This window comes from Teleopsis dalmanni, chromosome 2 (assembly GCF_002237135.1).
Source record: "Teleopsis dalmanni isolate 2A chromosome 2, ASM223713v2, whole genome shotgun sequence".
In the NCBI taxonomy this organism is placed as follows: Eukaryota; Metazoa; Arthropoda; class Insecta; order Diptera; family Diopsidae; genus Teleopsis; species Teleopsis dalmanni.
Genome location: NC_051847.1, coordinates 169,897,289 through 169,924,069, shown reverse-complemented (window position 1 = coordinate 169,924,069; position 26,781 = coordinate 169,897,289). Strand labels below are relative to the sequence as shown.

The window sequence follows — 26,781 nt, the reverse complement described above, 5'->3', positions numbered from 1 at the left end:
ATTTCCAGCATGTTCCATTTTAAATGTTTTACAATTTAAATATATATAATTTTTATATTCTTATTTTTGGTTACGTAAAAATGTTATAAAATAAAAAATCGAAAAATTATATCAAAAATTTCATAATACTTCAATTCGACATCTCAAAAAAAATGTTTACAATTGTTGATTAAATGTTGTTGTTCTTTTTGTCCTTCTTGCTTAAAACAATTTTTGGCAGATTGTGTTTTTCTCAATAATTAATTTGTATATGTATATAATATATGTTTCTTAATACTATACGGATTTTACTAAATAAACGCGCTGATTTTCATAAATTTTTCTAAACGAAACTGCACATTTTGTGATTTAACACAGAATTTTTAGATGTCAAAATAAATCGTTAATGCCGACGATTTTCGCAATCAAAAGTTTTTTTTTCGTGTATATTTTTGTTTTTTTAACTCTCTTTGGACTACTTTGCGCTATGATTGGTTACTTTAAACTTAGTTTTTAGTTTTTTTTTATTCAACTACGTGTACTTACACAACGACTTATATATTTCTAAAAAAATCTTTGCTTAATTGAAACTATATATGCATTTTAGCCAACTTCTCTTCTACGTGATGATCTATCGATTAATGATTTCAAATTATTTAATAAAAAAATTAATTTTGTGTATATATAAAATATATATAAAATCTACAAAATTATAAAAAATTATTTAAAATATATGTCAATATTGTCATTCGATATAATATAGAAATAAAATAATATTTATATATTTTAAAACACTTAGTTCATGTTTTGTTTATTTTTAACGCCTTCGATCCTTTATGCATATATAGTTTTATTCTATATTAAGGGTGGGGTAGTTCACTTAGCAGGTTCATATACTCTCAACAACAGTTTAGAGTGCAAAAATGGCTTTTCTTTCAAATTTAAAATATAAAATCGCCACAATCCATAGCATAATCAAAATCTTCTCCACCAAGATCTTCAACTCCAGTTGAATGAAAATCAAAACCACCAATGTCAGTGTGATAAACAGCACCACTACAACCGGTGTCTATTAAATTAGTGCAATGAGTTGTGGGCAGCGCATGTAAAGTGAATGTATCTTCACATTGCGACCAGGTTAAACCTTATAAATAATTTAACATATATATTAAACATTAATATGTATTTAAAAAACTTGTTATGGTGTGCAACTAATAATGTTATTTACCTCCACTCCAAACTCCATTTGGCAAAGTAGCCCAACCCCAACCATGTCCCCACGGCAATACACAAGCCAAGGAGGCTTTTGAATCAGGTTTTTTGCTGAGTATGGCAACAGCTGCATCACTCTTTACCAAAGGATTTTGACTGAACAATGCTCGATGACTTGCCAATGCTGGATGGGAACTATTATTAGACAAAGCTTTTCGTTGCTTAACTTCGGAAGACGTAGCCGCTGTAAGAAAAATGCACTAAATTAAATTCATATAAAAAATGATTTAAAAATCATTTTTACAAAAGAAAAATTGAAAGAATAGGATATTATCTATTTCGGAAAACAGTACTTCGAATAGCAATTATTTCTATTTGAATGGAAAGGAAAGATATCATTCTTATTCCTTACAAGTATTTATTGTCACTTGACAGGACTATTTTTTTTTGTAATATGACATTTTTGTATCTGTTCGTATCTTTACATTTACATTCAGCTTTATTCATTCATTTTTTCATCAGATACTCTAAAAAGTTTCTGTTTTGTCTTTGCAATGTGAGACTTATTATCCTTAATTATTTGTTAATTATCACAGAAAAAATATGTTGTTGAGAATATGAAAGGGAACGTAAAAGTTTTAATAAATGATAATTTTTGTATTTAATTGATACTGAGTAATAAATTTACATAGTAGTTCTTTATAGATATTATCGAGAATTTTTATCTAATTATCTAATTAATAAATATTATTTAAAAATAATTATATTTTATTTTTATATATTATTTTTAAAAAATAAAATTGTTTATAGATAATTTTATTTTTCCTATATATATAACTATATATTAAATTATTATATTTAAGAATTTTTTATATCGTCTGCATAACCAAGGGATTAAAGTCTGCATGTTGAAGATAAGGATTTTGACTAGTTTTCGCATTTGACTAATTTGACACTTTCAGATTTCAGATGCTCCATAGCAAAAATTTCTTAAGTCTGATATTTCAAACATGTGCAGTAATTAATTAATCTTACTTTCCTTGGCAAAGGTATACTGTATATATATACTATATACTATATATATACTATGTATATATATAGTCTATATATATGTATATATATATATATATATTTACTATGTATATATATAGTCATATGAGGTGAACCCACTTGACAACAGTATACCAACAACAGTATAACAGTATATATATATATATATATATATATATATATATACTGTTATATATAAATATATATATATATATATATATATAATATATATATATATATAATATATATATTATATATAATATATATGTATATATATGTAAATATATAAAGGTATACTGTTGTCAAGTGGGTTTACCTCATATGACTATATATATACATAGTAAATATATATATATATATATATACATATATATAGACTATATATATACATAGTATATATATAGTATATAGTATATATATACAGTATACCTTTGCCAAGGAAAGTGAGATTAATTAATTACTGCACGTGTATATATATATATATATATATATATTTATTTATTTATTTATTTGTATATATGTATATATATGCAAAGTCTGCATATATACATATATATATATATATATGCACACATCAAAATTTTTTTAAATACCATAGAACGTGACTATTATTTTAAGTATCTATTTGTTTTTTTTTGATACTATTTAGTGCTACATGATATGGGAAAAACATTTTTTATAAATATTTCCAACATTTTATCCATTATATCATGGCTGTCCAAAGCATTATGTCAGGGCTGCATGCGACCCGCGACATGTTTTCTAATCTAATCTACGCAAATTTTCCTTGGGTATATTTTGTTGTTATATTATTTTATTTTTATGGCATTCGTATTTCTATGAAAGTGGGTTTTCTACTATGAGTTTTATAAAATCAAAATGCAGATCATCGGTCTTCACCTGGCCTGGCAACAACTAATATTAATAATATTAATTATAATAGAATTGTAAGAGATGAATTAATGAAGAATTGAGATAATTAAATTTAAGAGTATTGCCGTATTTTTATTTCTTTCTAAAAAAGAAAGCATCAACGTCTTAAATTTGTTTCTGCGGCCTTCCAATCTATACAGTGATTTATATTGGCCTGCAATCGTATCAGGACTGGAGAGCCCTACATTATATGATTGTATTGGCAATTAGTACAAGTACAATTGCCTTTCATTTTATAAGTCTAATAACTGTAAATTTAGTTTGCTTATTAATACATAACATGAAAATTAATGAACTTCATTAATTAAAACATTTTAACATTGTTAAATGATTTAAACTATTTATATGAATTTTATCTTCATTATATGAAATATCTTCACAAGTGTTATATACTTCTCATACAAAACAGTTTAAAACATATATATATGTATCATGTTGGTTTATACAGATAGTATCTTTCAGGCCCTATGCTCCACTTAGGAGAAAAAGATGGCAGTACCATAAGTAAGTACGTAAGTATCTTTCACACCACTTTCTGTCCAATTATTTATGTGAATGATATTGGGTCTCATTGAATTCGTTGGTACAAGTTGTTTAAAAATAAGATTAAATACAAATTATGATATTAAAATTGTGAGCAAAGATTAATATAAAAGGACATCTTGTACATGTCCTAGTGAAGTAAAATAAGCAAAAATTTCTACCCAAAAATAAATTTAATTTTCTAACCAATAATAAAATTAAAATGAAAATTCATTTCTCCACACACAATGTCTTTTTCTCTTCTAGTTAAATCAGTTTAAATTACACGTATATGATATATTTTTATGGATATACGAGTACGCATAGCCATAGTCATCTCGTAGATATGGTAGTACCAGTACATACAAGTATGTTACTTAATGGAACAAAGTACTATTAGTATAATTTCGTTCATGCACTCATGTCGGTAATTGAATTTTCATAATATACTTACGTCGTATGCGCACCAACGGCCTACGTAACACATTCATTAGGTGTGGCTTATCAACGACTAGTTCTATCTGTGGTGGTGGTGGTAGCTGGAACGAAAAATGCGGCCAACAATTAAAATCAAACTTCGACACATACATAAAAGCACACAAATGTGCATTGTTAGATACATTCCAAAACAAAGATCAATATTTCACTTACAGTTTTTGTGATAGCATCAATCCATTCACTGCAATTACAATAACAACAAGTAGGAGAACAAAAATAAAAAAATGGAAAGTGTACAACAATGTTAACAAGGACATCAATGCTTCATATTACAACGCGAAAGTGCAAATGTTTTATTACCTAACTTCCTGTTCAGATTTCGCCAGCATCCAATAGACTTTTGAACGTTTTCTGCGTGAACCTAATGCAATCAATTGTGAAACGCTACAACCTTCTGGCAATGGAGGACGACGCGGAATTTGGCCAGTCCAATGTGCAATGGCAAGCATTTCCGGTGCTTCCTTAACTAGTATTTTACCAGCAGGAGAGGACCTGCCTGGTTCCTGAAGTTAAAATATTTAATATATAGTTTATTGAAATGACGTTACTAAGTATATTTTGAGTAGAACTTACTGTAAACCAGGCCATAGTAGAATCGTCATATAAAACAACCCATTCTTCTGACCAGCGATTCCAGAGAAGTTGCTCTATTAATATTTAAATAAGAATTAATGTTATGTATCTAATATTTTTACTGGATTTAAAACTATTATTATTATGTTAATATATTTAGTAAATGGGAATGGAAATAGATAATTAATTTCAAATTTATGATATCGTTTCAATATAACACAGCAAGTGAATTTGTTAATAAGCTTTCACAGCAAATTAACAAAACTCCAATAAAATGCGCGAACATACGAGTCAAGTACGGTTTTGGGTCAATTAGTTAAGGTGCGCTGACTCTGAGCTTTAAATTTGGCAGGGCACGAGTTCATTCCTTAGTCCTTGCAGTCTCAAAAAATTATTTACGAATAATTATATACAAAAAATATTTCCAAGACCACTGATAATAGGTATATAACAATACTCGAAACAGCTGCATGGTCAGCCAATTAATTAAAGTTATATAAAAGCATTTTTGTTGTTGTAGTTCACTACTTTTCCAAAATTTCTTTATAATTAATTTCTTATAACTAAACCTTTAACTTTTATTATTATTATATAAATAATATGTTTGGGAACTATAAGAAAAAAGATTTTACCGTATGAAACCATTAATTATATACTATACATTATGCTTCAATACCTTTTAGATCGAAATACCGAGTCTAACGATCTTTCAACATTTGGATACTTTTTAAACAATACGATTTATCAAGTCCTCTAAAATATACCTCAATTTTTTATTCTACTTTATCATGTGATGGAAATCTCTTTTCCTGGAATAATATTTTCAAACTTGAAAACACATAATAGTCACTGGGAGCCAAATCTGGAGAATAATGTGGGTGAGAAAGCAATTCGTACCGTAATTGATTTCAATTTTTTCATAGTTTTCATTGACCTGTGAAAGGTGTGTTATCCTGCAAAAACAAAAGTTTTTTCTTCGACAAATGTGGTAGTTTTTTCTTATTCTCCTTATTCAATCGATCCAATAATATATAGTAATCTGATATTATTTTGCCTTATTCCAATTAGTCTATAAAAATTTTATTTCTATTTAAACCCCAAAAGACGGAAGCCAAAACTTTTCCTGCTAATTGTTGCGTTCGTGGTCGTTTGGGAGCTGTACTCCCAGACTCTACCCATATTCTGGTTTGTTGTTTTCACTGAGATGTGAAGTAATCACAGGATGAAGTAGTTTCATCAATTGTCACTACTCGGCGCTCACAGTTGGCGCAATATACCGATGCGTGTGTGAAGAACACCGTGGTGTGGAGCCTTCACAGCAGGAATCCACGTAAAATTCTGGACCTTTATGTCAGCTATATTGTGCATAAACATTTTCAAAGCAAATTCAGCACCCATCAGCTTTTTCATACCCAAATATTGTTGTAAAATATTCAATACACGTTCATATGATATATTTGCCATCTATACTATCTAACGCAATTTAATTTTTGAATCATCCAACAAAATATCGTGAAGTTTTCAATGTTTTTTTCAGTTGTGATCTGTTTTGGACGACCCGGACGCTCTTCATCAAAAACACTCGTACGACCACATTTAAATTCAATTTTTCAATATTTTATTGTTGTTAACGATGGTGGCAGATTGCCGTAAGCAGAATAGTTTTCCAATTGAATTGCATCATTGTTCATTCCTTTTAAATGGAAGAATATTATTACTGAACGATATTCAATTTTTTCCATTTTATAAAAAATCCCCAAGGTGCACGCACTATCTTAATTATTTGCAAAATGCTAACCAAACATCTGATAAAGTCGAAAGTTTCACAGATAACATTTAATACTTGCCCGATACACAAAATATAATTGATTTTGTTCTGGCGTTGCCACCTATTGTGAAGTCAGGTAATTATCAATACATAAGTAAATAAAAGCAATACTTCAGTACTATATTGTACTATAGTATTGTACTAATATTGTACTATATATGTATCAATAAAGTTGATTTATTGTATGAGATTTGTATTAAGTAGACTAAATGGTTTATTGCGACTTTGCAGAATGACGCTGAGCAATACCCGTAGCTCCGTCAAGGTAGGATCGAGTCTCTCTGAACCTTTTGATACCGTGCGAGGCTTTAGACAAGATGATTCCTTATCATGTGACCTCTTCAATTTCGTCATGGAAGTGATCATGCGCAGGGCAGGTGTTCATCGTAATGGAACAATATTCTACAAATGTGTCCAGCTCCTTGCTTACGCCGACGTAAGATCTTTGGTCCTCTACAAGTTGGCGACGAATACCGCATTAGAATGAACCACGAGCTGTACGAGCTTTATCACGACATTGATATAATTCAGCGCATTAACATTCAGCGGCTTCGCTGGCTTGGTCATGTCGTGTTAATGGATGAAGACGCTCCGGCGAAAAAGGAGTTTCAAGCAGTAGTTGGCGGAAGAAGACGTAGAGGTAGACCGTTGCTCCGGTGGAGTGATCAAGTTGAGGGAGCACTAACTGGACTTGATATACGAGACTGGAGAAGGCGCGCACGCAGCAGAGGCGAGTGGGGAGACATGCTGCGTCAGGCCGAAACTCGGTAACGGGTTGTTATGGCCACATAAGTAAGTAAGTAAGTAAATGGTTTATTGAGAGCTGAGGTTTTTGGGTCTCGCAGATATTGTGTGGCATTACAACGGGTCAATACGACTACCGATGTATAAATGTATAGTATCTTAACAATTGATAATTGATGTATAAACTTAATAACATATTAGAGCCATGTTATATAGGCAATCATATGACGAATGATCACGGCAATTTTATACTTTCTTTGCTCATGATCACAAGGCATTTTATGCACAGAGTCATATCACAATCGTCAATTTGCTAGCTTTACTACTACTTTGGTACGTTTTTATTCCGCCTAATTTTAAAGAGTAATAATTTTTGTATTGCATGTCCAAAAATACTCATGTATTTAGGCACGCATTCTAGTTTTTATTACTGAGCAATACTATTTTGGACAACGTGACTAGGCACAGAAAATCTGTTCACCGTAACCAACTTCAATTTTCTGTCTCAATTGACGAAATTTATGTTTTCCTATAATTTAAAATTTTTTATTTTACATTAAAAACAACAACAATTTCACAATTGAAGTGATTATGACTGTCTACAAGACATAGCCTTCATCGATATCGTGGTCTAACACTGTTTCGAGAACAAACCAGAACTGTCATCGAAGACATTATATATTTAGGTTAAAGTTTTCTATATTAATAAGATTATTAAAAGTAGTAATAATACAAAATGTTTAAAGTTAATTAAATGAGTTATTTTACTTACAGTAAAAAATTACTGTATAAGTGATGTTTCCGTAGTCGACATACCTATTTCGAATTTGAATTTTTTTCAGTGATAAAGCTTTTCGCATTATGAATATATCAACAATTAAAATTGATAAATATAACAACAAACTACTCCAACAATCATCAGTAGGAGTGAACATCTACAACCAAATATCAAAATTTTGAAAATACGGAAAATGTGGCATAAACCGTCAATTCTTATTGATATAGCAATAAGATGATGACATTCTTTTTTTTTTGATGATGAAGTTGAAGATATGAATGTGGAAGTTATGCAATTTAACTGGTGCCACCAGTCATACACATCCTATTCGGGTGTGAGAAGTTTGTCTGATCTGTAAATTCATGTTTTGATGATGTGAATCAGCTATCAAGAATCTGTAAGTTTTTACCAGTGGACTTTTTTGCTGTGGGTTACGCGAAAAATCTCATATTAGCAGACAATCATCTAGCTCTCGATGCTTTAAAAACAAATATCCGTTCATTTTTGGCCAAGTTATGTGCAGAAAGATCAAAAATTCTGAAACAAAGCATGAGGAGATTATTCAAAAATACAGATATGTCTATATATTATAGATAGATCTATAAATTAACACAATAAGAAAGTACGTCGGAATTACAGTTATTTATATAGTTCTACAAATTAACATCATAGAAAGCGAAGTTATTAAAGACAGAGCATGAAACCATAAAAAAAATATCTCTAAAATTGATGAGCACTCAAACCCTATAAATACAACATTGAAATATCTAAATAATTATATCAATGAACAACTGACTGTATGCCGACATCTTAACACTCATAAATGATAAAAAAATTAATACAGTATTCCAATACATCTTAAATGAGGTATGAATAAATGTCGACTTATATTCGTAAGTAAGAATAAAAGTTCTCAGGAAGACTACTTCAAAAAAACCACTTAATCATTGGTAATATATAAGTTAAATCACTATATCTCCATTTGTGGTAAAAAGTATATATAGTATATAGTAGCGATCTTGACAACTTATTAAGTAAATATTTATAATAATTTTTAGTACAATATGTGACATTGTCACAGGAATGACTTTTTCAATTTATCATAAGTAGACATAAAGTTGATCAGAAAATTAATTCTATTAATTAAAATGTTTCCTTCTTAAATAAAGAAGTTTGGTGATTCTCTGTAGTGGCCGCGAAGCCCTAAAAATAGTTTTCATAAAAGTAATATAATCTTTATCGCAGCAGTTAAGTTGTATTCCAATGGGTTGCTTTTTGCCAGTTTTTGTAGAAAACTGTAAGCAAAAAATTGCCTCTTTATCTGTAAGGAACTGCTGTGTCATGTCAGTGTGAATTGCACTTATGCTGATTTAGCAAATTGTCACAAAATCCTGCAAAATTGTGAAAAAAAATGATGAAGGGCCATTTGAAGGTAGTTTCGAAAGCATAATTGCACAAGTAGTGAAAGTAAAATGAATGAAATGCAACTAAATGGCGGAACCGTAGATGAGAAGGGCTTTCGCGAAATTTGCTTCAGTTGTCAGTTTTGAACGCCTTACAATCAAATAATTTAAGGTGAAATATAAGATGCGGACAAAGCTAGCCATAAATAATTCACACATAAGTTAGAAAATAACTGCAGAGCAATTGCCAAGTAGCAATCAGGGTCTTTAGTTAAGCAACAGATTCAGATATTCGAAAATCAATAAAGAAATCGTTGTCTAAATTTAAATATACGGTAAAATTTTAAGAGATAAAGTGGTAGTGATAAAAAAGTTATATCAGATCGAAATAAAAGGTGTAGTGAAAAGAAAACCATTATTTTTGCATAAAATTGAAGGCTTGTTTTTCATAGTTAGAATGATCCGATTTAAATCAAATATGTGCCCTTTTGTTCGATAACTTGTTACCATTTTAAAGATAATGTCATTATGCCTCTCTCTCTCAATTTTCACAAGCCTCTCTTGAAGCAAATTGCACAGATGGTAATCACTTAGTGCCAAGACTGTACTATAAGGCGGATGCATAAAAACTTACCGATCAGTCAATCAGGTTGATCAGGTTTTGGATAGTCATTGATGTCGTCAACTATGTGTGTGGCCTGGCATTGTCCTGATGAAACACAATTCCTCTCCTATTGCCCAAAACTGTCCCTTTCTGGGCAGGGCAATTGCTTCTTTCAGACAGTTTATTTGTTGGCAGTATAGTACCAAGTAAAGAGTTTTACTGTAGAGGAGCAGCTCATAGTAGAGATTCCCTTCCAATCTCACCAAACACTCATCACAACCGTTTCAGCGGGCTCACTGCGATTCATCCACAACCGTTTTCGCAGTTTTTAGATTTTTAAAAATTATACTCAATACCAACATCTGTATTCAACCAGTATCCCATGCTTCTATGTGACGTAGAAACACAAAATTATGATACTATTAGATATTATCTGTTGTGATTAGGAGGAAAAACACACGCTCGACCGGCAAAACCAACAGTCTACACATCACATTCCTATATATGTGGGTAAGGCATGTTTATAAAACCAGACCGGAAGTGGTAAGAAATACATTTTTTTAAATATATGTCATACTCGTATGTCAAGCATAGATAACAATTATATCACAAGCATTACCACAACTAATATTAATATTCAGTTAATATATTAATATACTGTCATTAGAAAAAGATATAGTTCCTCCACTTCTCCAATAAAATGATCATGTTCTGAAGACATGCAAATAGTTCAAGATTTTTCAGATAGTGTTTTTCACAAGTATTTTTTATTTTTAACTACTAGTCCATCAAATCTGTGTGTATTACTTAGGCCGTAGTTAAGTTTCTGTTGTTACGGCTTCTTTATTTTCTCAGGACTTTCCCAGGGCCTTTCACTTCGATCTACTCTTCATTTCTATCCGATTGGGTATGAGAATTTTTGAGAGACAAGGATTTTCAAACTGTAGTTTTCTATTGCTCTTATAGAACCTGATCGCTCCCGTTGAGAGACCATAAGTAAACTAGAATTATCGTTAATTTATTCATATTTATGATTTTATTTTATTGATTGAATTAAATCTGTTGGCAAATTACCAATTTCGACTGGTGTGTATTATCTTCTTTTACCAGGGTTGGTGTTCTATTAATTGATAAGTACCACAAGTAATAATGCATTTTTTTATTTGCTTGTTTTTTGCTTTATATTAACTATAAATTATATATACATATTTACAATATAAATTTCGATTTTAATTTGAGATTTAAACGACTAAACGTTAATTACGGATTTAATTTGTGTAAAGTTTTAACGTTACACTTCTTCGCCGCTGTACATTAACGTACAGCTGTTGTCTCCATCAACTGTGTTTGTAGTGTGTATAGTGCTGTTTATATTATTCATATTACTCGGATAATCTAAAAACTGAAGGGGTATTCGATTATTCGATTAATCGGTTAGAAACAAATACTCCAAAGCTGAAAAAAAAAAATTGAATTTTTTGTGAATTCGAATCTTTCGAATATTTTGATTTGCGATTATTATTCGTAGTACTACTTATATATTTATTTATGTTTTTAAGGTTAACTAAGAATAAGAAACTGGACTGCTAGGTTCTTCACCCTAGTAGTCCTCCGTATATCTACTATTCGAAGACTTCGTTAGCCAATGTCAAAGCGAAACACAGATTTGTATATGCATGAAAAAATTTGTATTTTTTGTTTTTGTTATAAAGAAAATGCGATTTAGTGCATTAGCAAAATTGTGTAAAAAAAAATGGATATTTAAAATTAAATTTAGTTTTAAAAAATATATATATAACGGTTTTCGTTGCATATTTATAAAGGGTTTCTGTCCAATAATTTTATCCGTTAATTTTTTTCCATGGTTAATTTTAAAGGTTTTAATTTGTAATTTCATTTTTTTTAAATGCGATTTTTAAATCGAATTTTCGATAAAATAATGTTTATAATAATAACAAAAATAATATATTTATAAATGCATAAATATTAATATTGACAATTTTTTACATATATTTTTATCTTTTATATTATATTTCATATTTTCATTAACATAATTTCTTTAATATAAAACAAATAAATAAATATTTATTAACAAGTAAATAAAAAACCTTGTAAACGAAAACCAAATTTTTTTTTTGACTCCGGAGACTTTGTTTGCCATCAGGTTATACTCGACTTACACGAGAGTTTTGTTTGTTATTTTAGCTGAATTTTCATTTTGCATAGAAAGCAATAACAATTGACAGTTAAAATAACAAACATGACAGCTAAAAGTAGAAACAAACTCGTGTGATTACTCGAATTTTTTAAATAGTTCGTAAAATCGAATATGAGCAGCACTAAAATGAGCAGCACTAGTGTTGAATAAAATCATAACATTTGGAGCAGATTTGCAATAACATAGTTTTATTTATTTTCTTTGTTTATTGTTCACTTTTGTCTTTTTTGGAAAAATAGTTTTTCATAGTTTTCTTAAAAGAAAGCACTCAAGAATCGATATTTGAACACACCCAGTAAGTATTTATTTTTTTTGCGATATCTGAAAAATTAGGTATTGACGATATATATATTTTTACAAGTTCGTTTAACTCTAAAGCAACGGAGCACTCGAAAATACGTCTTCACTTTCCAATAAATATATTGTTCAGTACTGTGTTAATAAGGATTCATAATACCTGTATAGACAATGCCGTTAAAATATAAGGGAAAAGATACTGAATTTCCATTACCCAATTGTAATGAAATTTATCCAAGTAAATGTGAAAAATGTTATGTTGATGAAACTCCTGACAAGCATCGATTGCCAGTCACAAAAGGTTTGTTATTGAAAGATTTAAAAGAATTTTCAAATGAAACTGTGAGACCAACTGATATACGTTTACATGTTGCGATTATTGTCACAGCAAACAAATTTTTATTATATCCCAGTGATACACCATTTATGTTACCTATGTTGCACATCTGCGATATCTGTGAATTAGATTTGGGTATTTGGAGTAAAAGTGCAGGATGGCCATGGATCAAGTATGGCATTAGAACAATAATGGAGATTCGAGATGATCCTGAGAGAGTTAGAGCAGTACGAAAGTTTTGGCATTATGTAAAACTTAAACAGGAAATGCAATTTCCAGATTGCTGAGCATTTGTTTGCGCTCATGACGATAAGAAGGTTAGAGCGATTTGGGGTTACCCCGCTACTGTTACTTTTGGAGAAGCAGTATTTGCGAAACCTTTGATTGATGCTTATTCACAATTGCCCACGAACACTTCACCATTTGCTTACGGTATGGAAAGCGTAACTGATGGACCGATGAAAATTAGATCACTTTCATCGGAAATGGATTATATTATCACAGTTAAAAATTTTCAAAATTTGATAAAACCGTTCCTGCCTGGCTTATTGAGATTGCATTTGATATATTACAATTTAATATTGATTTTGTTCATTATAGAGGAAATGGAGTAGCTGATGCACGCAAAATGGCACACATGTTTGACACAATAAAAGACTACTTCATCAATACACCCATACGAACAGCAAAGGGGTTAAGGTTTAAAAAATCAAGTGGTATACCCAGTGGTAGCTATTTTAGTCAACTAATCAGTTCCATTGTAAATTGTCTTGCTTTAACGTATGCAGTTTTACACATTACATACGAACTTCCAATTAATTCTGTGTTTCTTGGAGATGAATCTTTTCTAACAACAAGAGTCGCTCTGGATCTTAGTGAAGTATCTAAAATATTATTGAATCTTGGGTTAATTTTGAATGAAAAGAAATCAATGTCATCTACTAATATCGACGAATTAAATTTTCTTGGTTATGAAATTAAAAATGGAGTTGTCAAGAACAATCAAGATGATCTTGTAGCATCATTAAATACTCCGGAGCGCCCTGATCAAAGTTGGAGTGAAACTGCATCGCGAACATAAAGCATATATGTTGCTAACTTCGTGATGAATACTTGAGTAAGTTTAAATGAAGACATTTTTGTTTAAAAGATAATTGTAAATTTGCCTAGCGCTTCAGAGTATTTCGCTGTGAATCATAAATGGTTCAATGGTTTCTTTTTCAGTAAAGAAACGTTCCGTGCGCGTTCATAAGCTTATATTAATATATTTATATTAGTCAAATATACGAATATATATTAGATGTATAGATACATATATATAAATGTAGGTAAATAGATAAAGTGTTTTTATTTGTTACTAGGCTTAGATCGTTTATTTAACACATAAATTTATAAAAAATTTTTTTAAATAAAATAAAAAATTACACTTTTTAAACAGTGTTAAATATTTAGTTATATTTTAATTTTTATACAAAATTTTTTATATTACAAATATTTTCGACTATTGTCCGTGTATAATAATAATGTATAGTAATAAATAGATATATCTAAAATATATTGGATGTAAGTTTTGATGGAAAAAATGTGTCAAAAATTAATCTATGAAATAAGCGAATGACTATGCTTATTTAGCTTCGAATTGATAAAGCTTCAACATTACTGGTATACATACATACTGTTGTAATGTAAATAATATATTTTTAATGAATAATTTTGTGTGAAGAGTGCTTAAGTTTCGGTATCGCTAAACCTTTTTCCTCACTTATTCTTTTCATACATTTTTTGGTATGTGTTGATGTTTTCCACCGAAGGCACTTCACATCTTTTGCTAGGTTACCCATATCAGATAACAACAATTGAAAGCAAAAAATTTTTAATTTAAATCTGAAATTAGAGTAGAACTACTAAAAGCTGAAATCGACGTTTGAATTTGACAACAATAATATTTCACAAGCCAAAGCCTAGCAAAAATTTACTTGGTATTGACAAGAACAATGAAGTGATTACAGTCAATATTTCAAAACGAGATGTAAAATATTTATATAATATTACAAAAAGTGAAATACGAATAAAGTTTCTTTAACCTTAAATGTCATTTCAGTTATGTTCTTCACTACAGGATGAGATCAAAATACAAACTTAATGGATGAAGTTAATACGATATTTTTTCTATTGATGTAAGCAAAATGCAAGCAGCATGTATAGGACACTAAACTGTAATTTGTTAAAGTTTTCTATTGATTATGAAATTAAATAAATTAATAAATTATATTAACAATGTACTCTATATTTTAATATTTGCTGTATATATGTTAATATTTTTTTGCTTGATATGTAATTTTTGTTAGGAAGTTAGATTACATATTCGTTCCACAAACAGCCTTAGCCACTTGTCAATTTCGACGACCAAGTGTCGTTTAATACCTCCCAAAGTGATTTCACAAGCAGCTCCCCGCGGGTTACAACAAAAAAATATTAGATATTCGTTTATTTATTTCTTGTCTGTATATTCTGGCTTTAAACTCTACTTTTTTGTTCCATTAACTCCCATTGAAGCATAGGAACTCTCTATGAACCCTCTGAACCGTATTCTATTCGGAGCTGCCGTGTAGATATCTTTCCATGAGTACCGCGCTGATATTAGTTCGACATCAATTGTCCTTTGCCATGTTCTTGAAGGGTCGTCAGGCTGGGTTCCACTTTAGGGTTTGCTTAGCGATAGAGGAATTCGACTTGCGTAACGTATGTCCGATCCATTGCCATTTGTATGTTCGCTCTTTTCCACAATCCCGCGTTAGAGATGCGTTTTGGCCACTATATTTTGAAGATGCATCTTAGTTAGTTTTAAGCAATCCATTTTATTTAATAAGAATATATATTGAGAGAGAAATCCTTTTTTAAATTGCTTCAGTGTGCATTCTTGAGTTTTCAAACTATGAGTTAAATATTTCTTATAATTCATTTTCAAGAACATTTTCATGTTCTTTTATCTATCTAAGATATTCGCACTAAATTCTAATGAAAGATAAAAATCTTTTATGTACTTCAATGAAAAATTTTTGGTATTTCGTTCTGTACTCATTTCCATCAAAATTTCAATTTCAACTTCACTTTATGACAGTGTCAATACCACTTAAAATTTTAACGTTCATTATTGCTGGTGACATTTTTAAAATAGCTTTGCAAACTGACTTCTAAAAAAACACACACTCAATCTTTTCCTAATAGGTTTTCGCTTCGATAGCTTTTAAGGATGGTATAAGATTTTTCATAGAAATTAATTTACCAAAAAATTTCCAAGTAAATTATACAAATTCTTAATACAATAAACACATTTATTTTATAAAAAACTTGAATGAATAATAAATATGAATAAAAAAAATGATAAAATGAAATCTCTGGATGACTTACTTTTATAGCGCAAGAGATATCCTCCTTTTATTTGTTTACCGATATTTCCTAAAAATGGAATAAAAGAAAATTTTGTAAATTTTCATATTTTTATAAATTTTCATAATTTTGTAGAAATTTATAATTAAAAAATTATAAAAACCAAAAAAAAGCAAAGATAAACTCATTCTTAATTTGTGACAAAATTCAACCTTAAACAAACTTAAGTATAATTTAACCTCAACTGTGCATCCTTTTGGATTAATATCGCGCTAGAGAAAATCCTACTTAAATTCCACAGCAACTTAGCCTTCATTTATTCAGAAGCGTTCAACGCCTTAGCCAACAACACTCAACACTCAACACTCAACATCCAACATCCCATCCTCCACACTAGTATAGTATATCCCACAAATGCCAGCATACACAGAAGCAAGCGCAACATACACTTAACTACAAACATTTACTTCAGCGTTACACAATTTTATCTACCAATAATTACGGTTCTACACAGATACGCACATTTGTTAAAATATATGATATCTTATAGAATTTATGTAGATATATTTTTTATTATATTTTATGTACTATATGGTATACAAGTATGCTATGTATCTGTTGGTGTGTATTTGGAAATAGCTTTTGCTTTATGCATACTCGTATACGAAACAGTACCAAAGGCGTTTCTTTTACCATTCAGTTCCCTGCATTCGCTTAGAGTGCTATTCCTAGTTATGCACACAATCCCTCTGCATTATCTTCCTCTGCACCCACTTCTAACATCACACACCATGAGAATGCAACGAGTACCCAAACGCTTTAGCTGCAGACAGATCTCAAGTGTCGCTACACTGAAGCACTGAAGGACGCTGGGCACACAAATCGCAAGGAAATCTGTTAAACTGTATCATTTTACACACATGCGGGTATGGCATCAACCCAAATGGGACAGCTAATGCCAAAAGAATATGTGAGGACTTTGTACGTATAAAAAATGTACAAGTTTTAAAATACATATGACATGAGAGTAGCGTGGCAGTGTTGGTCAAGAGAGACTTTTATTTCCTATATAATTTTTTAAAAACTATCTTGGAAGAAAAAAATAATAAATTGTAACAACGAACTGTAGGGTAAATCTACATTAGTAATATATGAAAATGTCCTATATATAAAGAATTAAAAATTATCTAAGAAGTTAAAATAATAAATTGTAAACTACCATTATTAACTACTACTTGCATATAATATCATTAAAATATGATAATATGATATATATAATATATTACTACCATGGCGGTTTTAAATAATTTAATTAATTTATTATATTGTTCAAACAAATTTTGTAATTCAGCGATAATCTGTCGTTTAGTACTCATATTCAGTTGACACCGTCTGTTGATTTGTTCGTCAGTATTTCCCATAAAATACCATATATCTGAAGATATTTGTGATCGGCATTTGGCAAGGGTAGTAGTGATCCAGCATGGTGATAAATTTACTTTTGCGCTAACGATATTTGTTGCTCCGAACGATGTCATTTGGAAGTATGAATTGTACTTGCGTATATTTTTCAAATAATTTTTTGATAGACTTGTTTCACCTGATACTAAAGTTAATAATGGCTCAGATGGTGAACGAAAGTCTGGTAACTTTACTTTTCCACCTGCACAGCACATACCTGATGTTTCATTTTTAAATTTTTGAGCACGACAATACTTACACTTTCTATCCATTTTTCCAATAATTACACTTGAATGAAGACTGTAATTGTAAAGGGGATTGTAATTGAAACCACATGAATTCAAATCAGCATGTATCGTTCGAATTCGATTCCTTTGCAACCTTGCTTGCCTCTGTTCACTCGTTTCTAATGAACGAGCAAGAGCAGTGTGAACTCGATCTCTCTTTCTTGCTTGCTTGCCTCTGCTCACTCGTTTCTAATGATCGAGCAAGAGCAATGTGAACTCGATCTCTTTCTTGCCTTGCTTGCCTCTGCTCACTCGTTTCTAATGATCGAGCAAGAGCAGTGTGAACTCGATCTCTTTCTTATTTTGTTTGCCTCTGCTCACTCGTTTCTAATAATCAAGCAAGAGCAGTGTGAACTCGATCTCTTTCTTGCCTAATTTTTCTCTGCTCACTTGTTTCTGAAGCTCGTGCTTCTCTTCTCCTTTTTGCTTGATTTGTAGTTCGACCAATGATACTTCGCTTTGGTGGCATAATTATGGTGTTAAATAAAACGTATTTCCCTCTGATTTTAATAAATTGAATTAAATAAATTATTCTATTTCACTTAATATATTTGCTCAAAACTAAACTAAAACACACACTGTACGAATGTAAAAACCAAACTGACTTCTCACAATATATTTCTTCTTCTCGAGGATTGCTGGATTGTTTTAAATGATATTGGAAATTATATTGCAGAATACACTTTCACCAAAATATTACTAATTAAATGAACCTAGAACCCCAACTCTGATTTTAATAAAAATTTGCAAAAACCTTTCCCGGAATATACCTAACAATTTCTCAAATTTTCACGGTGATTGGATTTATGGTTTTTGAATCCATCGAGTACAGACATACAAACAGACAACATTCATTTTCATATATATAGATTAAAAATTATCTTAGAAAAAAATAATAATAAATTGCATAACAACGAATTGCATTTACCCTATATTATACATACATATATGAGAATATCCCATATATAAAATTTAAAAATTATCTTAGAAATTATCTTAGAATAATAAATTGTAACAACGAACGAGTCTACCCTACATCATTAAAATATGAGAATATCTTATATACAAAAAAATAATAATTTTAAATTTAATTATAATTAAAATCAATTTTATAATTTATTTTATTGTGCATAGATAAAAACTGATGGCAAAGGTTCATCCCATTCAAAGTTATCAATAAATTGTATATATATATATATAATATATATATATATATATTATATATATATATATATATATATATATATATATATATAATATATATATATATATATATATAATACCTATACAATTCATGTACAATTCATATATACATATACTTATATACATTTTATATAATTTTTATTGTTAACCAGAAAAAAAAACAAATAAAAACGTTTTTAAAGTATAATAGTTCTTTATTTCTTTGGAAAATATTTTTGGGGGGGAGGGGGGTAAAGAACGGAATTTGGTAATCCTAAAAGTGGGCAATCGATAACTGCAAATCAATTAATGTAGCTTTTAAATCTGTGTTTTTTCAATTAATTACCGAAAAATTTGTTTTTCAAATTAATATAATGAGGAATTAGGTTTTAACCAAATTAATAAAATAATTTTATTAATTATTTGATTAATAACTATTCCATTTTACTAATTAATCTATTAACTATTAATCGATTAATTGATCACGCTCTGTTTTTTAACTTTATCCCTGGAATATATATCAATGTATTTCAAGTTTAAGTTACTATAACAGAACTAGCTTTTAACCATATTATATTACGAGTGCTATTCTGGAAGCAGCCACTGACTAATTGATAAATATAGCTTGAAGTTCGTATTATTTTTCATAAGTTTCACTGAAAGATATATCAATGTTGGGGTTAATATCATTTAAAAACAGGTTTTAACCTAATTATATTAATAGCGATATTAATATGTTATTAACCTCTAACATATTTGACTTAATTATGCTGCTTTAGTAGTCTTATATAATTTGATAAAGTTGTTTTAGTCATAACCGACATAATTTTATGACAATGTAAATAGCAAGTCATAAGAACATGATATAAATAATAATAATAATAATTAATAAGAATAAGTAATTAAAAATAATTTAACAAAAAAGTAGTACTAATATTATTATTATTATTAATAATGAAATTCTTTGCTCATGATGTCTGTCATGATTGCCTATATATTTAATTATAAATATATAAATTATGAGATATATATATGGCAAAATTATATAAAATGTAAAAAAAAACTGGAGATGTAAGTAAAAAGCGGTACAGGAAAAAAACCACATTTTGTGACATCTTTTGTAGAATACAATCACAACAAAATGGTTTATTTTAAGACGTTTTTGTTATGACTGCTGTCACTAACGAAATTACCAGAACAGCACTTTATATAACTCACTGTATATAACTCACTGTATATTACGTTATTGAAGATAAGTTAAAAGTCTTCATTACTGAACAAATTACCATCGTAGTGCTGTTTAGTTTATTATATATGACCGTGTGACAGTTGAATATCAGCGAGTGGATCATTATTTAATAGTCTTTTTTAGTAAAAGTATTAATAATAATACAGGGTGATCAAAACAGTACAATGTGTATAAGGTTTTTAAACCTCAAGCATCAGTTTCTTTTAACTTCTCAACAAAATGAATTATACTTCATTTTTATAGGAAATCTTAGAACTTATGTTTCAAATGGTGGTAAAGCCCGATCCGTAACCTCGTATATCCATAAGAGAAGTTTCGCTACGCATATTAGTTCGTGGAGTCTGTGTGTCTACTTGGAGAACATAATGACAAGGATCGTTCTGACATTTACCAAATTAAATGCAAACAGACATTTAGAAAGAACAATTTTTTGGCATATTACCATCGCAGGAAACGCAGTAAATTGTTACAATTTAATATAAAAATAATGAATCTTATATTAAATTTATGCTCAACGTAACCGACTTACATATCCTACTACTTTTAATATAATTCAAAAATTCAGATGAAGTGATAACATTTGTGATAATGAGAATCCCAACAATATAATTGAAAACATCAAGACTATAAACCAAAGTGCAAATGGAAATCGAAAACAATCAATTAATTCAGAACTTTTAAGAACGCTTTTAAGAACTTTAAGTTCTAAGATTGCATTTTAGTAGGTATAAAAACTAATTGACTCAAAAATTTTAACCATATGTTGATATAATATTAAATTATGGATTAAATTTTAATCCAGCATAATATAAGTTTGAAAGGTGTAAGTGCCTAAAACTCTTTATTACTTTAAATTAAATTATTGTAATCCATATTTGTCTTTACTTTAAAGAAATAAATAAATAATTAAATGAATAATTAGTGCGTAAACATTTCGCATTTTGGACTTTGAAATAACCTGAAACAGATCCATTTCTTGTCAGGAAATTCATATTAAATTGTGTAAAAACATCCCATTTTGGGCTTTGGAGTAACTTGAAAAATACTTATTATTTTCTAAAAAATAATTTTCAGCAATCTAGGTCATTTCTGTTTAAGACTATTCATATATCAGTTGGCCATGGTTTAAGGATTGAATTGAATTGTTTTTTTTATTTCAAAACATGATTACTGATTTATTGTGGCATTGGATATATAATTTCAAATATGAAAATATGTTTTTTTCTTGCCGAAGTGACGCATCTTTATGACAAAAAAAAACCTATTTTAAACTTAGACGGATTCAAAAAGTAAAGAAGAGACAAGAACAAATATTTATTTAATTTTTTTTCGCTGTTTCGAGTATTGCCAAGTACTCATCATCAGTGGTTTTTTTTAAGGAAATAATAGAATTTCCTAATTAGTTTTTAGTCCGTATATAATTTGTTTAGACTGCAACTGCTAGGCTTAGAGCTCGTGCTTGTCAAAAATTGTGGAATATGCAACACATACTATATTGTGACACAATCCATTTGTTAAAAGAAAAATGTAAATTATATAATTTTATAATTACTAGTTTAAATATCCTTTATTAATATTTTGCATTATAAACAACTGTACAGAATAGTTTGTGGCAGAAAATAATTAATTAATTTTTTACAAAGTGTGAGAATGCCTTTAGCAATATGGTTATTTATTTTAACGATATTTTATATCAATAAATATAAAAAATATATGTATAAAATTCACCTTTGAACCTAAATTGGTTTTTAATAATTTAATAAAAATTAAAAACATTTATAATTTTGCTCGAAAATTTTATTAATTAATATACAAAGTTAAACAATATTGAATAATATTCAATAATGAAGTAAAAAAGATTATTTTTAATTATTTAATTTTTGAAACTTAATCAAATTTAAACTTAAATCCAAAAATATTAGTTATTGAATATATAACTCATACGCTCCGTTATCCACACTTTGCTTCTAAGTAAAACGTTTAAAAATAAAAATTTTCGTGAGTTGCCAAATAGTTTTAAATTGTAGAAATGTTTTAGTTCTACTTTCAAACTACCATATTAGTTTGATGGAAGGTTATAGATGAGACTATCATTACATATTAGAACTCAGTTGTAGTAAGTTCTCTTTTATAGCAGATGAGAGGTTGAGAACGCTTTCTAATCCTACCTGAAGAATAAAGAATGAAGAAATACTAAACAACTACTTTAATACTAAATAAAACAATATAAACGAACTCAATTTATAAAATTTGGAACTGTACGCTCTACAGCATATTTGTAGGTGCTATATAACGGAGCCCTAAATGGCTTAATTTTTTTTAAGTATAAAGTTAAAAATTCCCCAACAATAATATTTCGAGACTCAGTTATTTAATATAAAAAAATGCTTGGATGGTAGTTTCTATTCTATATGGGACTCACAGGGTTTTCGTATTTGAAATCTATATATACGCGGTTAGAATTACTATATCCAAAGGTATATTTTCAATTGGTACCGGTGGAATCGTATATAATTTCAATGTGAAAGTTTATTGTTGCATTATACTCATATACGTTTTAAGAATAAAATGGTGTTGAGCCTAAATGCTAGGTGATTCTGTTAGAAAACTATAGACTCTGCCTTAAAGTAATTTTTATTGTATACACATAGAAGAAAATCCTCAAAAGATGAGATTTTTATTTATATATATGTCAAATGATTGGAAAGTTGGAAAATTGGAAGATTATTCCGGAGACTAATTTTATACTACAATAGCAGCAGAACTACTATTGAAAATTACTGAAATAATAAAACTTAAAAAAAAAAACAAATTACAGGCGGCCTTCAAAATCAGTTAAAAAAAAATCAAATCCATATATCTACCATTTCTACTATAACTACTTAGCATATCTAATCTCTGGTAGGTGCTACAGCCACATCCTTAACAATTCGAGAATGCCAGGTTTCTCTTAACGTATTAGCAAGACGGTTTAGTGTTAGACTCAAATGGGTTTATGGACACAGGGATATTTCGGACAAATACATTATAGATAAGCTTGCTGAGGCAGCTACTCAGTTCCCTGATAATTTTTTCTCAGATATTGATATGTCATTTGCAACGGTTAAACCGGTAATCATATAAAAATATTTGAGCATAGCTAAATAAAATTGGTTAGATGAACGTACAAGTCAGCTGCTTCAACTAAGGCGTGACCTACTCAGAACCATGTTATCGGTGCTAACGGGTCACTGCATACTAGGAAGACAAGCTTTGAAATTGAGTATATAGTATAATGACAGTTTTCATGATTCTAACTCTGCGGATGAAGAGAACTCTGTACTCCATCTCATGTGTCAGTTTCAATCATTGGCTATATGATAAAGTTGTTATTCTGCAAAATTAGGAACTTGGTTTAGTTTATAGATTTGACTCTTTGCTTTTCTTCGCTACCCGTACGCTGATTTCTAGTCAACGTATGAACAATGCTTATCCGCGGGATCTCAATAGTTTAAGTAGAGTTGAGCTCAAGTAGTGTTTGGCTAAAAGCCTACCACTACAACTTAACTTAACATATCTTAAAATATCTGTAAGTGGTTGACTTAGAAGAACACAAGAACATATTTGAAAGATATCATTGCGCCACTTTAGAATGGGCTACTTTAAGATAGCAGTAATAGTTCATAATAAAATACAATGTCAAGCAATTTATTCATTTATTCGCATTATTTTAATATGAAAATTGAATGGAAAGCTTAAAGGAAACTCAGGCGAAAGCTGTGTCTGTGAATCTTGAACAGAAATTGAATTATTAGCTCAATTTTCCAACGCCATTATTGCCAGAAAAAGATTGCCAGATTGTATCTATTTAGCTGCAATACTTAGTCGTGCACTTAACATTTGACTGTAGTGCGCTTATTTAAATGTTAAGATGCGAGGAAACGAACACAAGAAGTTCGTTGCAAAAAACAGTTCGAATGCAAAAACAACGCCACTTCCAAGTGCACACCCACACTAGCGCTGCGAGAGGAGGAAAGCATATACACGAACATAAAATATAATTCACTTTCACTTGCGTTTTCGATTCAAGTACAAAGTTTTTTTTAATGCATTGCTTTGTTGGTATTTTGTCTATGCACGAACTACAATGTTGCATTGCAAGAAGAAATTTAGGTTGCCTTCTAAGCACCAATACATGTGCAATATAGTTGCCAATGCCTGAGTTATGTTTAAGGGAACAAACAACCCAACATGAATTTAGCATAAGTACACAGAGTAGTGTGCATTCGTAAATTTGCGCTTTTAATAATAAAAAAAATTGTTAATGATGTTTCGTTATATTTGCTTGTTGGTGTGAGTTTGTTTTGTATGTGTGTATGTGTTTTGGCTGAGTTATACATGCAATATACATGACTTGTGTGTGTGTGTATTATTGTATGCCTGTGTCTGTCTGCTTAACAGTGAATTCATTGAGAAAAATAAGTATACCCCAGAATTGAAGAAAAAGCGTTGTTGGCACCCCATCCCCCAACTCCCGTATACGTAACTAGCACAACACAAAACAGCACAGCATAGTACTCACCCGTTAGTTGTTGTGTATTCACTGAGTTTCGTGGCTTCACTTTGGAGCACATGGAAAACATGTTTGGCAGCTTATATCTCAACAAATTTTAATAAAAATTATTTATAAAAAAACACCAATTTCTTTCTACGAGCTTTGCTTAATAATCCTTAAGAAGTGTGGAGTTCGTCCTTCTTCGACAGAGAACACTTCATACAATGGGTGTGCGTGTAATGGGTGTGGGTTTTTTGTTTTTTTTCTTTTTTTTTTTTGCTTTTTTTGCTTTTTTTGCTTTTTCGTATCTTCAGGTGTCGAAGCTTTACACAATTTAATTTCAAAAATAAAAAATATTAAATAAAGTTTGAACTCAATTATGTACGCAAGAAAATAGTCCGAAACACTTCCAAGGCTGGCGACTCTTCTTTCCTCCTGTCCTGTCCACTCACAACATTTAAAGCAGTTTCAGTTTCAGTTTCAGTTTTCCGTTTTCATTGATGTCACCCGAGTTTGGCACAAAATGACGTCGCGTCTCAACTGAGGCAGAGTTTTAAATTCGCATTAGTGTAAGTAACGAATTTACAGTTATTAACGAATTTTAATGACCAAAAATTTCCGTTCTTAACGGTTTTGGTTTCTTTTCGTTGAAATTGTAGAAAAACTTTGAAAGTCAAATAGGTACACAATGAGCGTTTGTTTGGTCGAGCAGTTGGTTAGGCGTGCGGTATTTGTCTCTTATCACTAACGACCAAATGTGTTGGTGGGGTTGGGTTTGTTAATGTTCTTGCTGATGCTGATACTGGTACTGGTATTGCTGCTATTACTGAGGCTGAGACGGAGACTGAGACTGCTGTTGATGTTGCTGATGCTGATGCTGATGCTAAAGCTGATACGAATCACAATGAGTTCGGTATTCAATGAGGCGACTGTATGAAGCAACGCCTTTTCTGCAAAGTGTTTTTGCGCTTCTTTCTTTTACTGCTGTGGTTGTTTTGATTGTTTTTGTTGTTATTGTTGTTATTGTTGTTAGTATTCCTCGTTTCCGTTACTGAGCGATTAAAGGCTACGCATTCGGGTGGTGGGCTAGTGAAATTACCGCCGAGAAGGTTGTGTGAAGGAGACAAGTAGAGGTGGGGCAGCTAATAACTTTTAATTAGATTTTTTTTACAATTTCAATTTATTTTATTTTAATTTTTTTTTTAGTTTAATGCAGCTTCTATTATTTTTTATAAACACTATCAATTTTTTTTTTATGATTGTTATATATATCAAATGTTTTTAAATTATGCTTTCCCTCTTCTTGGTATTAATAAATTTTTATTTCTAGTATTTTTACGTTGTAATTTTCAATTTCTTGAGACGCGAATATTTTTTGTTTAAAAAAAAGTATTTATTTATTATTAATTGTTTTTTTTTTTTTTTTTTTGAATTATTTTCGTTTATGTGCGATTCTGTTTAAGTGTGAATGAGCCGATGAATAGAGCACAAATGGCAAAAATCATTGGCAAAACGCGCGATTTTCCGTCTGCAGTTGTCACACCTCAGTTTGTGTAAACGGCCAAAACTTAACTGACAGCTGCCATAGCAGCCAAGCTAGCCAAACACATTCACTCCCACAGCAGCAGCAGCAGCAGGCAGGCAGGAGCAGCAACGTAATAGCAAGAGATGATGCAAAATTGTGTAAAGGGAAAACAGAAGC

The 26,781-nt window shown here is 30.0% G+C and overlaps 2 protein-coding genes across 5 annotated transcripts; one reads left to right on the top strand and one right to left on the bottom strand.

Annotated features, from left to right (window-relative positions):
• Positions 1–783: 783 nt before the first annotated feature.
• Positions 784–26,275, bottom strand: LOC119680338. 2 transcript variants are annotated; one of them, XM_038093104.1, is made up of 8 exons: positions 25,107–26,275; positions 16,388–16,435; positions 4,768–4,841; positions 4,495–4,697; positions 4,348–4,375; positions 4,151–4,235; positions 1,208–1,435; positions 784–1,123 (listed from the first exon to the last, which is right to left on the bottom strand). In XM_038093104.1, the coding sequence occupies exons 1-8, from the start codon at positions 25,165–25,167 to the stop codon at positions 921–923; spliced, it is 930 nt and encodes a 309-aa protein (XP_037949032.1). In that variant the 5' UTR covers positions 25,168–26,275; the 3' UTR covers positions 784–920. The 2 variants fall into 2 exon arrangements, with proteins under 2 accessions (XP_037949032.1, XP_037949033.1); XM_038093105.1 differs by lacking the exon at positions 25,107–26,275 and adding an exon at positions 18,087–18,646.
• On the top strand, positions 12,454–15,225 carry LOC119680339. 3 transcript variants are annotated; one of them, XR_005252460.1, is made up of 4 exons: positions 12,454–12,637; positions 12,704–13,756; positions 13,813–14,093; positions 15,078–15,225. XR_005252460.1 is itself a non-coding variant. In XM_038093106.1 (2 exons), the coding sequence occupies exon 2, from the start codon at positions 12,811–12,813 to the stop codon at positions 13,261–13,263; it is 453 nt and encodes a 150-aa protein (XP_037949034.1). In that variant the 5' UTR covers positions 12,454–12,637; positions 12,704–12,810; the 3' UTR covers positions 13,264–14,246. The 3 variants fall into 3 exon arrangements, 1 of the variants encoding a protein (XP_037949034.1); XR_005252459.1 differs by lacking the exon at positions 15,078–15,225 and having other exon boundaries at positions 13,813–14,246; XM_038093106.1 differs by lacking the exon at positions 15,078–15,225 and having other exon boundaries at positions 12,704–14,246.
• Positions 26,276–26,781: the final 506 nt, after the last annotated feature.